The sequence below is a fragment of the Cimex lectularius genome, unplaced genomic scaffold (genome assembly GCF_000648675.2).
Source record: "Cimex lectularius strain Harlan isolate CLEC.00 unplaced genomic scaffold, Clec_2.1 scaffold184, whole genome shotgun sequence".
NCBI classification, from domain to species: Eukaryota; Metazoa; Arthropoda; class Insecta; order Hemiptera; family Cimicidae; genus Cimex; species Cimex lectularius.
In genome coordinates, this window is record NW_019392816.1 from 525,475 (window position 1) to 539,206 (window position 13,732).

At 34.9% G+C, this 13,732-nt stretch overlaps 1 protein-coding gene across 1 annotated transcript in view; it reads right to left on the reverse strand.

Annotated features, from left to right (window-relative positions):
- Positions 1-12,733: 12,733 nt before the first annotated feature.
- LOC106664048 overlaps positions 12,734-13,732 on the reverse strand; it is a 282,049-nt gene continuing 281,050 nt past the window's right edge. Inside the window, exons 3-5 of the mRNA XM_024228371.1 lie at positions 13,602-13,703; positions 12,913-13,021; positions 12,734-12,807 (exon numbers count right to left, since the gene is read on the reverse strand). Coding sequence (XP_024084139.1) covers positions 12,734-12,807; positions 12,913-13,021; positions 13,602-13,703 — 285 coding nt within the window. The remainder of the gene's footprint in view (positions 12,808-12,912; positions 13,022-13,601; positions 13,704-13,732) is intronic.

Sequence of the window (13,732 nt, forward strand, 5' to 3'; positions counted from 1 at the left end):
TCTTAAACGGCAGCAAACCGAAAAGGTACTTTCAACGAAATAGGATATCGACTCGAAATTCAATAAATTGGATAAGGTGGAATATAGCGAAATCCATGCAAAGTTTTATGATATATAAGTTTTAGGTGTATCTGTCACTTTTGTTTTGAATCGTTCTAAACTTAACTATCCATTATAAAAGTTGTTATTTTCTTTAACCGAATGTATACATTTTTTTCCATTGGTAACGTTTCAAACGTAAACGTAACCTCGTCCTACATTGATATTACGCAAGAGATACATAACAAAACTTTATTCATTTTGATGATCTTAAATTAAAAGTAGATAGGTAATTTTTCAATAAATTTTCTTTAGAAATAATTATTTGAGCATGATAAATGAGCTGATCAGCACAGATTTGTGTATTAATTTACAACCGTCAGCGTGGAAACAGCGAACGCCAAATAAACCCACAAAAACGGAGAATGGTGTGATTAGAAGATAATCGTTTAATTCAATAGGGCAGTTTTCTGAGCACGAAACTGTAGATTCGATCAAGCATTATTCCCAATTAGACTAACTAAATGAAGCTATCGATGGAATTCGACTGGCTAGACTGAAGTAGTCTGTTCGCAGACTTCTAATTTTATATTTTGTTGAGGTGATGATTTTTACAGTTAAAGATAATAACTTTTATAGTAATTTAAAAAAAAAGTTATGAATTAAGGAGATACCAAAAGATACAAGATTTTTGTTATGGCCCATCCAACTTTCTCATGTTCCTCATGATACCTTGCAGGCGGCAACAGGCAATTCTTATTATTATTAACATGTGGTTCATTAACATAACATTGAAGGTATGTTTTTACTGTGGGCCAGTACTTTTGGTTCCGTTTGCATTGGATATAAAAATGATGAAGCCAATTCTTGTTAAAATTCATTCTTCTTAAGTACGAAGGTCGTTTGTCGCATTCACGGTCGTGAATTACAATGGGCTTAAGAAACAATAAATCTTTTCCCGCGATTCCTTTATTGTTAATAGGTCGTGAGTAGATAAGAAAGGCCGGTTCTGGGCCCGGCTCCACCTTACACTTTCCACCCCCACCTCACCCCATTTTCCACCATTATGGGTTATGACGGTGAACCCGCCTTGGCCTCGTCCCACCAACACCTTATCCCCTTCGGCGTAACCCGACTCCACCTGAATCCACCTTACATTTCCATTACCCACCTTCACTTATACCCAATTTAAACCTTATCCCACCTTAGCATTTACACGCCCCTCGGCAATAACCCCAACGTTACAATTTCCACCTTTACGTCCTCATTAACCAACCTTATTTTTAACGACGGCTATGGCGTGAAGACAGAAAAGATTGATAACGAAGAAGAGTTGATTATGTCAGAAAGCGATATTCTGGCCATTGTTGAAAAATAATTTCACGCTTAGATCTTTTGAATGAAAAATTTAAAGGAAAGAAACAATGGGATAAGAAGGTGTAGACCTTAACCCACCTTAAACCTCATCCCACCACTACACGCGTATGGTGACTCTCATCACTCTAACCCAATCATGACATCACCATTTTAAGACTCCGCCTCCTCGCAACACCTTCTTATCCCTCTTTCACCTTAACCCGCTTACACCTTAAACCATCTTACAATCTGTGCCTCCACCTTAAACTCGCCTTACAATTTCCACTTTAACCCACCTCCACCACATCACACCTTATACCTCAGCCCACCTCCTACGTCCCACCATCACAAGCGTGTAGATTTCTCGTCACTATATCCCAATCACGACATAACCATTTTACTTCATTAAATTTATTTATGTATTAATAATACATCTCATATCACTTATTTAAATAAAAAATTAGGTGAAATAAAAATAATTTATACAATTTTTATTATATTAAGTTCCAATTAAAATTTTTATAAATCGGCAGTACAATAGTGATATTTTTCGCTGAATATCGTTGTACGAATGTACCACATCATCAGTGAGTAACGTTTTCGGAGAAAAACGCTCATTGAAAATTTTCCAATATATGTAGGTCCGAAGTAGTACTTTGACCCCCCCCCCCCATCAACGTCACCTCTTAACTTGAAACTTCAAATCAGAAACTTTTCCAGTTCTTCGAGCGCTGATTTTGTTGAAAGCCCGTTAACATTAATAGAGGAGCTCATCTATAATATAACTTATATATAAAATTATTATTTTTTAAATGTTTGCTCTTTCCTTGTTGAATTTCTAGTCTTCCTCCTCGGAGCGCAACCTGAGGTCGAATTGTGTAAAAAGGTACATATAATTTATATTATGATAATCGCTTTTAATCAAGGTTTCTATTGCATACTCTACCCTTCCACCCATAGATTGTTTTTTTTAACCATTATTGCAATAAAATATGTATCTCTGCAAGTGTGAAAGTCTTCACGCAAAATGGAGATACTACTTGGAGGTGATTTGAAATATTTTTTGTTCAACAATTTTGGTTTACGGGTTTTTTAGGATTTCGCCAGGGACCGTCCAATCCCTCAGGTTTAACCATTCATACCGACATACAAAAATTATTTCTAATCCAGATAAAAAATCGCCTTTTAAAAAAATTACCTTCTTATTCAAAAAATCTTGAGTTTATTAAAGTGCCTTCTTATTAAAAAATTATCTGTAGGCTAAATAGTAACTCTAATAAATTATTTACAAATATCCAATTAGACACGGTGTATGAACGAAAACAAATGCACATCTATTGCGTAATATTATGATGTAAACAATGTCTCCCTTCTTCTACTGGTTCCAAAATTCCGATTTATGGATAACCAAAATCTTGGAGGTCTTATATATTATCGGTAAATATGAGAGAAACATCTTTTTTAATAATACTTTAACAAAAATCTTTTTATATCTGCCAAGCTGACGGCGTAAAATCACATTTAATTGGTCATAGACTTATCACCATGTCCCAATTTTATTTTATGGAAATATCGATCTAACCAACTATTTGGATTCGTTTCGCGCATATTCCTCTAACGGTTTGTTGGAGAACCAAAGGTTAACGTGAGTAATTTTGAGTCAAGATCTACAATAAACACATGCTACACATGCTCTGTTCAAACTCATGGTACGGAATGAATTTAAATGTTCAGCCTTCTGAAATTTATGCCATTCTATGAACGATATTGGATTCTATTATTCTATCATGTTTCTATCATGTATTATGAGACAAGAAGAGGATCATCTCTGAACTGAGACAATGAAAGTAAATGAGAGGGATTAGGGAGAGATTAGAAATTCTTTTGAAAGTTTGCATACATATAGCATAACAATCTATATTAGTTATTAGAAATTGTTTTACTTAAATCGTCGTTATAAGGGTAACATTTCGAATTAAAAAATTTGACTGAATCCACCAATGAATTATTTTTTCTGTATGAATACAATGCCAAAATTCCAAAACGGAGTTTTTTTATTTGAGTAAAGTTTTGACCGGGCACAACAGTCTCGAAGTCGTAGTAAGTAGCAGGTAACCGTACAACTTTCAACTTCTAAATGATACAGATATGACTTTTTCCTTTTTCAAATGTTTCAACATCAAAAATTTCTGATAGTATATATATATATATATACGAGAAAATCCCGGATTTTAATTCCATCTATTTCTTGTCTGCAGATTTCGTACCTAATTTCATCGAACAAAATGCAAAAGCGTTCTGAGTTAATTTACCATCAGTTGTACACCCGATCGTCTACTTGTAAAAAGTTTACCTCTAAATATACCAAACTGTCGCAAGGTAAAGTGAAAATATCTTGGTGTTGAACAGTGATTCAAATCTCATAACCATATTAATTTTATCGATGCGTAAGGATAATGTGAATGTAATTCGATACGTTCTATGATCACATCAAAACTATTATATTCTTCTACATTCAACATTTACATGATATCGGTAAATTTTATATCCGGCTGTTTTCGAAAGTTCAATATTTTCTTCCGGTACGAGAGGTGGTTTTTTTAAACTCCCCGTGGAAGATTGGACCGAAGTTTACCATCCCTCTTTTTATATACTTTTCTGAAGATTATTACCATCGCTACAAGAAAAGATAGTGTATTTGTCTTTTAAAAATCGTTTATTTTATAATGTCTAATAAAAAGAGAAAACAAAGATGGCCTCAATGATTAGAATTGGGAGACTGATACCGCCGCGCCGTTTGTTTACAGTTATATACGGAGATTCTTCAAATACACCATTAAAACCTCTATTTTTTTCATTTATTTATTTGAAATGGCTGTCCTAGAAATGTCAAAATTTGGTAAACTCCAAAGGGCGACTAATAACTTTTGCGTTTTGTTTTCGGACCTTGTTCTTTACTTGTCAAAGTCTATACTCGAATCTAATGTACAACAAAGTAACAATTCCTTTATATGCTGAAATGGTTCATGTCTACCTGCTATTGTGTGAAGAATCGAACCCGAGCCACTATACTAAGGCTTTTCCCTTATTTTTCTTAATCACCTTTTCTATCATGTAAGCGTCAGGATATTTAACTAGGTGCAATACACATCAATACATCCCTCTGTCGATCTATTTATATACAGTTATTAGAAACTATTGCAGCGTGGAAGTAAGTCGTAAACGAGGATAACAATGACAATTTTTGCTCAAAGTATTTAATAATATTTGAGTACATTAATACTGACCCACAACTAGCTGCATCACAATGAAACGTCCAAATTGCAAATCCGGTGTAAACATTCCTACGCCACTAAAAGATGTTAATGTTTTCGAGTCGTTCAACAATGTATTCAGACAGTATGAAAATAATAGCGTTTATCCAGTTAACATTGCAGGTCATTAACTTTCAGACCATCGCGCTTTGGTGCTACTGGAATATTATTCATTACTATTATATCAAAAAATTTTCGAGACTTGTCGGACGACAAATAAACCTGCATAAACATGCACTCATTTTTAATTTTTAAGAGGTGTTGTACCACCATGACAAAAGGTATTGGGCAAAATTTGATATTTACCTACAATGATTATTTAGAGATCGTGAAATGCGGTCTGGTGTAATGTAGGTTTAGAAAAACATTTTCTTTACCGTGCCAAAGTTTCGATCTTTATTGAGATCATCTTCAGGGCAAGGATTTACAAACATTGTTTAAATTATACAAATACATATAAGATATGAATATGAATTTATACAATGATGTACACAATTTGGAAATTTTAAGTTTAATCACACTATTTGCACTTACTCAAAGTGTGTGTTTTCTGAGTAGATGTGTCACTGTTGTGTGTCGTGTTGAGAGTATCATTAGGATACTAATGTTTTTTGTTTATATACGATTGATTTTGAAGTAGTGAGGAAGGAACTAGGATTGGCTTTTCTTCTGAATCCGTCATTGAGGCAATAATAAAATAATCCAGGTTTTCACATTTCATAACAACGCTTATTAATTAAAAGCCGAAGCCAGACATCCCCCTCCAAAATGTATTACTCCATAAAAATTTAACAAAGGTCTAGCTCTATCATCTTTGCAACCAACTGACTACAGAGCCCAGACTCGTGACTAGTCTTTTTTTGTACCATCAGATCTTTGCCAAAATCTCCCCAGAGGACACTACGTAGGGCTTTCTTCCCCATGGCAGCAACTATCCTCCGGTTTCACTATATTGCATTACTTTCGAGGGGATTACCAAGCATCCAAGGAAGACATAAAATGAGTTTCTTCGACGCCTACACATCCTCATTTTAATAGTTCAATTAATTAATAATTAGTTACAAAAAAGTTACAAAGAAATAGTCCTCTTCCGACATATATATATATAAATTATTTTAAAAGCAAACATTTTTTTCTGTATTTGAAATATGTATTCTATAACGATAGGAAAGTATGAATGATCACTGGTGTGATGGTTAAACGCTCGTCAACCTGAGGGATTGGACGGTCCCTGGCGAGGCCCTAAAAACCCTTAAATGAAATAGTTGTATAAAAATTGTCTCATATTTCCTCCTTGTTGTATCTTCACTTTACCGCAGTGAGAAGGCTTTCGCACCAAGAGAGATAAGATTTTATCGTGATAATATTCCAAAATAGTAATCAATTTATGCGGGAGTAGAGCATGCAATGGAAACCTTGATTTAAAGTAATTATCATAATGTAAAACGCTCGTACCTTTTTCAACATTTTGACATCTGCTTGCATCCGAGGAGGAAGACTAAAAATTCAACAAGATAAGAGCAAACTTTTTTTGTTACTTAATTTCAAATATAAATTATATTATAAATGGACTCTATTTATCATGTGCGAGCTCTCTATGAAAACAGCGCTCGAAGAATTGGAAAAATTTCGATTTGTAATTTAAAGTTACAAGGTGAAGGTGGTGGGAGGGCGTCAAAATCAAAACTAACGACCTGAACTACTTGGGACCTACTTATATCGAAAAACCTTCAATGGGCGTTTTTCTTCTGAAACGTTATTAACCGATGAAGTGGTACATTCGTACAATATTCAGTGAAAAATATCACTAGAGTTAGAACTTTTAAATTTAAATTTTGTGTAACAAAAATCGTATAAAGTTTTTTTTATTTCACCCAATGTTTTATTTAAATACGTGTCATTTATATTAATACATTAATAAATTTAATGACGTAAAATGGTGACGTCATGATTGGGAATTTAGTGTAATGGTGGTACGTAGAAAGTGGGCTGAGGCTTAAGGTGTGATGTGGTGGAGGTGGATTAAGGAGGAAATTGTAAAGAGGATTAAGGTGGAGGTGGGTTACGTTGAAAGAAGGATGGATAAGGTGATGGTGTATGGACACGGAGGCGGGTTCACTATCAGACTCCATGAAGGTGGGGGTGGAAATTGTAAGGTGGAGGCGATCCCAGAACCGGTCTATCTTTTCTACATCCGTGGAGAAAAGGAAACTGGACCGAAACTATAAATTTAACAATAGCGACTATCTACTGAACCTTTTCCTAAGTTATTTGTCGAAACTTGATATCGTGGTACATATATTGTGTTACAGTATAAAACATTATTAAATACAGAAATCTTGTATTGTTCATAAATAATTAATTTTGATTGACTCCTTCTATTTTGATGTCTTGTTATGTAACTTAAAATAAAGTTAATTCTACGATGAACGTAGTCTGAGTATTCGTTGGCCTTGTATGTCAGGCAAAATGCTCCTTTCCACAAATTTTGAAATAATAATCCCATCTGAAACATTTGAATTTCAAAATAGATTATAAATGTTTTATTTAAATTATACATAGATAATTAGGTACAACATTCTTCCATAGGTTCAATAGATGTTGGGAGTCGGGGCTTTACCATGCTGAAATCCATGTGGTGATTATGCATTCTATTTACATCAAGAAAATATCTCTTAGAACAGAACAGGTATGTGAACATTTATGGTGTGTGTTTAAGATCGGGCCCTACTATTACATGAAACTTGCTCGACTTGATGACACATGTTACAATTAATTATCAATTCCAAGTTGAGGCACAAGGATATATTTAACACAATTAATTAATCTTGATAAATGTGACGTAATTCAATTCATTATACAAAGTATGCAGGTCATATTAGAAGAAATAAAGTATGCAAAAGGAAACAAATATATTTTCAATAGTAGTCTTTATTCACGAAGGATACGGATCCCGGTGAGGACCTGATGAAAAAACGAATTCAATATCTTGGCTCAAAACAATGGATATCAAGAAATATTCACCGATAGGTTGCTAGTAAAAAGAATAAAAAATTAACTTTAAAAGAAGCAACAATCAAACAGCTACCCCACCAAAAATGAATCATTAGGTTTTCGTTGCTTTCTATACATTGGGGAACTATCAGAAAAAGTAGGTGAAATTATTAAACAAGAAAGTTGAGTAGCTTTTAGATGTGTGTTTTCACTTAGAAACACCCTCACAAAACCTAAAGACAAGGTTGACAACTTGTCAAAAAGCGGGTTTTACAAACTTGTGTGTACAAAATATACAAACGTGTAATGACTGCGATATTAAATATATAGACGAAAGCTGGAGAGAAATTAAAACGAGAGTTCAACTACATTTGCCTAAATCGATCAAATTGTCTAAATTTAACGACCCTCTAAATTAAACAAAATACTAATACAAAATTCAACAGTGTTACCCAGTTTCAACAAATGGAGGGAACAAGATTGGTTTGAAAAATTTGAAATAAAAAATTTACAATTAAACATGGAGGTAAATGCATAAATAATACAACAGATTATTATTGGAAATATGTGGCATACAAATTAATCACTAATTTACAGTATTTATTTGGATAATATTATTTATTTTTGTATAGAATCCTTTCAGTCAGATATGGAAGTCAGTGTTTTTGTCTGCAGTGACTATGGATTGAATCTGTGTCAACTGAGCTTGTTGTTCAAGCTGAGGGAGGAATTACTATTTCTCAATTATTGGCCCTGGTTCAGGAAGGATACTCCTAGGGAAAGATATTCTATGTGCTATTTGAATTTCAGGGAGGATCTTTATAATTTCCTTTATGAATGCCTTGATCTGGTGCATTTCGCCAGCTCTACATGGGAAGTAGCTCTCTCGATGGTTCAGCAATTGTCAGAGATTTGACAAGCCCTCGGTTCTGTAAACCTATTTATTAACTGTTTTTGCCCGAAAAGCCTAGGAATACAGTACAACTTAATAAAAGAATTTTATTATTAATTTTGTTCCTCGTTGTTAAATTAGTATATTAATTTTTTTTTTAAATACATTCATATCCATAAATACATCCATACTTCCATTTGGTCGGTGGCGTACTTGATATTCCTCCACCGACCTATATTCAAACTAATCTAGATTGAGGTCGATGGAGTACTTTTATAAATATTCCGCCATCGATCCCGAACACACAATCATACGCTCTCAACGTTCGAAGGGCGATGATGACGTTATATTTCAGCCTCACCCCGCGCCATTCACGCTAATAAATACATGCACTCAGACAAAACATATAGACACACAACACATAAGACATACTATATACAATAAAAAAAACCCAATTTCCCCTAAAAAGCGGAACAGGGGACTCTGAAACTCGCTGCAGTGCTCGAGTACCATCTTCAGATTGGATGGCATGCCTACACGCTCCTTGTAGAGAGCCAAGGTATGGCATGTTTCCAATATGTGGGACACATCGAGCAACCTTTCTCTGCATAAGGGGCACCTGCGCGGGCTTTGGCCCAATAGCAGGTGCCTGTGTCAACCGTGTATGGCCTATTCTTAATCGCGTAAGGATGATTCCTTGTTTCCGGCTCAGGTTCTCGGGGGGGGGGGGCATCTACGAATCGTGCTCTTGATGCGCAAAGGCCTCTCGGACGACCCGGCCCACTGACGCTGCCATCTTTCTTTTATCATGTTCTTTACTTTTAGCTTGGCGTCAGAGGGCCTGGTCGCGATGGGCTGGTCTGGAGGGTAGGACGTCCCGGCCTTTGCCGCCTCTTCCGCACGTTCATTACCCTCCAGCCCGACGTGTCCGGGGATCCAGACAACAACCACCGTTTTTCCGAAGCGCTTCGACTCGGCGAATTTTTCCATCAACAGCACGACGAGAGGGTCCACAGAGAACCTGTCTCGCAGGGCCCAAACAGCGCTCAGAGAGTCTGTGCATACGAGGAGGGCAGAGCCTTCCTCGGTCCGCACCGCCTCGAGAGCGTGCCAGATCGCATACAGTTCTGCCGTGTATACGCTTCAATGGGGTGGGGGGGGCAGCGACCAGAAGGTGGCCACTCCTTTACTATACACGGCAGAGGCCACACCATCGACTAGACCAAAACCGGCGTACTTGTTCCTAAGTTCAAGGAACTTAGTCTTATAGAGATGTGGCGGTGTACACGACTTGTTATTTCCTATTCTAAGATAAACTTTGTACTACTGGGTGGAAAATAAACAGTTTTTAGTTAGGATTATTATGTTGACTTATGTATTTTTTATGTTAATTAAAATCATCTTTAATATCACCACCGTAAAGTTACTTAAATTATAATATTATCGAAAGAATTCCCAACGACGTCAGACGACTTTTTGCCAAGCTTAGAATTTATTGCAAATATATTGTATACTTACGTTTGTTACGTTTGTATAATAATAAATGTATTCTTCTTCTTCTATTTAGTTGTTTTGTAATTCACGTTTTTCGCACGTTCAAAATTGAGCGGTATTAAAACCAGATTCTCATTGGAACGTCGCGTTGGGGGAGTGATCGGCGATTACGGATCTTACAATTCATGTCGAGATGCGTGTGTGTAACTCCTTCAAACTCAGGATGAGCGTTTAATATTTGAAATCCGGATCATTGTATACAAAAATCTGTGAGCAGAACCATCATTACAAAACGTTAATCCACATACTCACCCCACCTTCATCATTTCTACAAATTCAATTGTTACGTGCCAAGCTTTCGACTTATTTTAAAGTCATCATAAAGACTAAACGATATTAAACATGTCTAAAAATTGACATAAGTACATGTTTGGAATTATCAATCTTCTTTTTTCAATGTCCAAAATCCTTTCAAGAAAGGACAGAAACGTTAAATATCAACCTTTACAATTTTACACTTCCCCAATTTTTCAAGGCCATTTATTTGTCCAAAGATATGCAAAAAATTTCTATTTTCCGGTACCATTTTATCAAAATCTCATTAATTTATAATAAACAGTTTTAATTTTATTTTATTTAATTACTACGAATTCTTAGCTAGAGGTTATTAAATAATAAAGAATTGATCTGTTTATAATATCTAAAATTTATGCCCGTTTACACCAGTTTTCATATATAATTTATCGCACTGCAACACGGTGTTTTGTGAAAATGTGGCTCACTACGACTGTTTTCATCTTATTGCTCTATATATTATTAAAAGAATGTGAGTAACTGTTTTAAAGAAAACTGTACGAAAGTACAAATTTCAGGAAAAGCGATTTCCTATTCAGCTCGATTTTTTATGTTATTTAGTATATGATGTTGAGAGTTCATCCAGACAAGATACATCAGAACTCGCCATGATTATGAAATTTAACAGAATGTTTTTGTATTATTCACGGTCTAAATAATCTTCGGACCACTTCTAAATGTCGTTATGTCAAAGACCTATGTTTGATTGTGTACAAAAATTTTGTAGTTTAATTTTGAAATATAAAACAAATTAATTTTGTGTTCCAAAAAACGCAACCCACTTGATTTTTAACACGCATTAAATTATTTAAATCAATTGTAAAACTCGGAATCGCACTGAGCAAGATTCATTGTGTGCAAAGAAGGTTGTTATTTAACACAAACGTAAAAAAAATGTAATTTCGATATACATCGATACTTCCTTAAAGCGACCAAGCAACAAAGTCGTTTTACGGTACGAACATTTTCTAGACAATATTTCACCATTTATAAACGAATTGAAACGCAGTGGCAATCAGGGCAATTTATTTAAGAACGGTTGGGCTCAAGTAATAACAATCTAACGTAAAAGAAATATTAATTAAATTCACTAATTTCGTGGTCCGCTTGACCAATTATTGAAAAATGGCGAAAAAGGAGGGAAAACTCATAAGGTGGGGTTGAGAAGTTGATGTCCGAGTAGATCGAGGTCACGGTAGCTCAGGTGGTAGAGCAGCGGCGTATCTAGCTGAAGATCGTGGGTTCGAATCCCGCTCGTGCCATTAACTTTTTTTCATCTCAACTAAAAACCTTAATTAATTGTAAGAAATATTAATATTGGAATAAGAATTTAAACATTTCAAGCACGTTTTGACCACCTAGTAAGACGAGTTTGGCATTTTGTCATCTTCTGATCTTTTCTGTCTTTCTGTTCTTTTTTTTGTTTATTTAATGTAAAATTCACTTTTAGCGATGCACTTCATCTCAACTAGCGAGTAGCTTTCTAATTACTGAGTACTAAATTCCTCTCTCTCTCTCTTTCTCTCTCTCTTTCTCTCTCTCTCTCTCACACACACTCTCTCTCTCTCTCTCTCTCTCTCTCTCTCTCTCTCCCACTCACTCTCCCTCACTCTTTTTTTTCTGATAGTGTAATGAGTTAGCGTAATAAAAACGTTTCATACGACAAGGAACCCAACAAATACTGTTCGCAGTTAACAAGGCATTTATAACAGGAAGAACGTTTGCTATTTTATTGAATCTGGTGAGAACTAAGGTGAGTTCCTGTCTTCGTGGTCAGACATACCAACCTTCCAGTCAAGGGATGCTGGAGGTGCCTTATTAAAGTTCCTCCCTCTGTCCCATAACTGTCCATTGTACACAATGTTCTTTCATTTTCTAAGTAAAGCTTGTAAAAAAATTAATATATATCCTAGTATGTGTATGTCTTATTTTTTAATATGTTAAATGTATGTGTATATATTTTTAATATATTTTAATAAACAATTAATTAATGCATTTTGAGTTGTTACTAATTATCAACTGAATGAAGTTGTTTTTTCGTTTATTCTAATTCAGTCTATTTATTCATTGCGTAATTAATTATTGTTCATTGTAGAAGATATTGCCCAAATGTAAATGTAATTTAACGAATTGTTACATAAACATTTTATTTCAAACTGTTATTTTGTGTTTACTGGCTAATCGTTATTTGTATGTATTATTTGTGAGACCACAAATATCGCTAGTCTTTAAGATCAAGTAATTGATTGAGTCAAATTGTCATTGAGAACATTCACGTAAGTTGTTCTACTTAGGGTAAAATGATATAATCTATCTTAATTTTACGAGTTTCTACTTTTGCAACTAACAGTTCAAAATCCCAGCCTAAATTAATCAATTCGTATTTACATAAATTGTTAGTTAGTCGATATTATTTAAATAAATCGTTAATAATAACACTGAACACATTGAATATATTTTTTAGCGTACCAACAACTCTCAGATGAATAAAAATGCTCGATGGAGGATGCGAAGTAACCTGGCATTCGTACAAGCCGGCATCCCTAAGTTCGACGAACTTAATCTGTAGAGACCAATCCTGAAAATAAAATACAGACATAGTGGTTAAAAAGAATGCAATATATAGAATTGAAAGTAAAAATTCTGAGAAATTCGTACGCAAAGAAATAAATGGATATGTGTTGGCTGAAAGTGAGCTGGCTCAGATTGAAGTGTGGGCTTAATAGGAACGGAGTCACCCACAATCAAAGGGCCATTCCACTCCGCTTTTCTGGGTTAATACCTACTCGCTCGATTATCCCTCGTCACGAATTGATACTGCTTCAAATCTTTTCAAGGGAAGGTCAAAGCCAACACTGTAATGACTTTCGCCCTAGGTGTTTAAAATGGTAATGGGTTTTTCGTACTTGGGCGTTCCGATCATTCGGCAGAACACTTCTAAGATTCCATTCAACTCAAAATAAATAGAGTAAATATATACAGTGTTTTCACAACACAAAATACTAAGTGTTACCGCAAATGTATATTGTATCGAAAAAGTATTTTATTTAAACCATTGTAAACCTTTCCTTACAGTTAAATACGTCGTATTGCAATTGTAAAAGAAAAAAATACACGATGAAAATGTATAAAACTAGTAAAAAAGGCAATTTTCTTACATCTGAGTTGAATGGGTGGGCAGAGTGAAATCTATCATCTCCGGCGTAAGGGGCCAATCCGACTGTAAGGAGATGGTAATCTTTCCTTCTTACCCATGAAACCTACAAAAAGACAAAGGTTGTAAAAAAAA